Raw genomic sequence first — 1742 nt, forward strand, 5'->3', positions numbered from 1 at the left:
TTTTCCCATCAGTTCAAGGCTCTTTCTTGTCTGGATTCATCATGCATCGAATAAGTAATTTCCAGTTAGCAACCCAAATGCAACCTGTGTGATCTTCTCTTTTCATTTAATGTAATCATATTTTCCCTAATTCCCTCATACAGGGTTTCTTATGTTTTTATGTAATCCCATGGAACCCTCTTTCTAATTCTGTGCATCACCTTCAAACTTTTTAACACAATCTTCTTTTTAGGCAAGTATACAGTCTGACTTAAAGAGAAACTTTACTGAATTAAATTACTTATTTGTACAATGTTTTGTTTGCTCGATTTTTTGCCCCTTACTTGTGTTTGAAATCCTTAATGTACAGCATAGTACACAATCTATTAAACTGGGATGAGAATGGGGCAGAAAATCAGTATATAAATTCCTGTCTATTATTGATGTTGTTCCATATTAATGACTGGTAATATTTTTTGCTCCTTATCAATTTTTTTGATTATGGACACATTAAATGGAACAAGAATTACTACAATCCGCCTCATAGGATTTCAGACTCCTCGAGGCATAACATATCTGATCTTCTTTCTTTTTCTTGTAATCTACTGTGTGACAGTTTGTGGAAACATTTCTATTATCATCCTTGTGTCCTACGGCAAATCCCTCCATTCTCCCATGTACTTCTTCCTCTCTCAGCTGTCTTTATCTGACATCGTACTAGTAAGTGACATCCTTCCGAACATGCTCAGCATTGTCTTGATGAAAGAGATTGCAATGCCCCTTTCCGAATGTATCGCACAGTTATTCTTTTTTGCCTTCAGTGAATCTACAGAGTGTTTTCTTCTGACCGTGATGTCTTACGACAGATATTTGGCCATCTGTAGACCATTGCATTATACCATGATAATGAGTCATCGGTGTTGCAGGATTATGGCCATCTCATCATGGATTTTGGGTATTTGTGTAGTACTGATTTACACTTTGACCCTTTCAAAATTGCAGTTTTGTGGTCCTAATATTGTGGATCACTTTTTCTGTGATCTTAATCCAGTCCTAGAACTCTCCTGCAGCGATACTACGATTGTAGAAATGGAGACAACATCACTGGGTACCATTTTCCTTATTGTCCCATTTTTTATCATCCTTGCATCGTATATCTGTATTTTAGTCACTGTTTTGGAAATCCCAACTCTTACGGGGAGACAGAAAGTTTTCTCAACATGCAGCTCCCACCTGTCCATTGTTTGCTTATTTTATGGCACATTATTCAGTATTTATTTTGTGCCTAGAGGAGCGCAGTCAAAAAGCATTGCCAAATTATTGTCGTTACTGTACACTGTAGTCACTCCACTGATGAACCCACTCATATACAGCCTGCGGAATAAAGACTTAAAAAATGTAGCATGGAAACTTGTCTGCACATTAAAAAATTGTTCTTAACAGTAACCTGAGGTGAAAATAAACTGATGAGATAAACATTTATATGTATCCTTCTACTAATAAAAATGATTTTTTTTAACCACCCTGGTGTTCTATTTATTGCGCCAGGGTGGTTGTGCAGCACTATTTTTTGAATTTTTATTTTAAAATCATGTAGCTAGCCTAGCGCGTGTTTAAAAAAAAATTACAAAAATCGTCCCACCAGGGCCTGAGCGTCGCCCTCCGGCGGCTTTGTACCACCAAGGAGGTTAAATATCCCTGGGTTTTCTTCTATATTTAAACATGCACAAACTAGGTTGCTTTGCTGTCTATAATCAGTGGCA

The 1742-nt window shown here is 37.0% G+C and overlaps 1 protein-coding gene across 1 annotated transcript; it reads left to right on the plus strand.

The window, feature by feature from the left end:
* Positions 1-480: 480 nt before the first annotated feature.
* LOC137561940 (olfactory receptor 11L1-like) lies at positions 481-1419 on the plus strand. The gene has a single exon (XM_068273286.1). It carries the CDS (start codon positions 481-483, stop codon positions 1417-1419), a length of 939 nt encoding a protein of 312 aa, XP_068129387.1.
* The last annotated feature ends 323 nt before the right edge of the window (positions 1420-1742 follow it).

The sequence above is a fragment of the Hyperolius riggenbachi genome, chromosome 3, assembly GCF_040937935.1.
Source record: "Hyperolius riggenbachi isolate aHypRig1 chromosome 3, aHypRig1.pri, whole genome shotgun sequence".
Lineage (NCBI taxonomy): Eukaryota > Metazoa > Chordata > Amphibia > Anura > Hyperoliidae > Hyperolius > Hyperolius riggenbachi.

Excerpts from the sequence above, each read along its gene's own strand:
- LOC137561940 (XM_068273286.1), top strand. The coding sequence starts at position 481 with ATGGACACATTAAATGGAACAAGAATTACTACAATCCGCCTCATAGGA.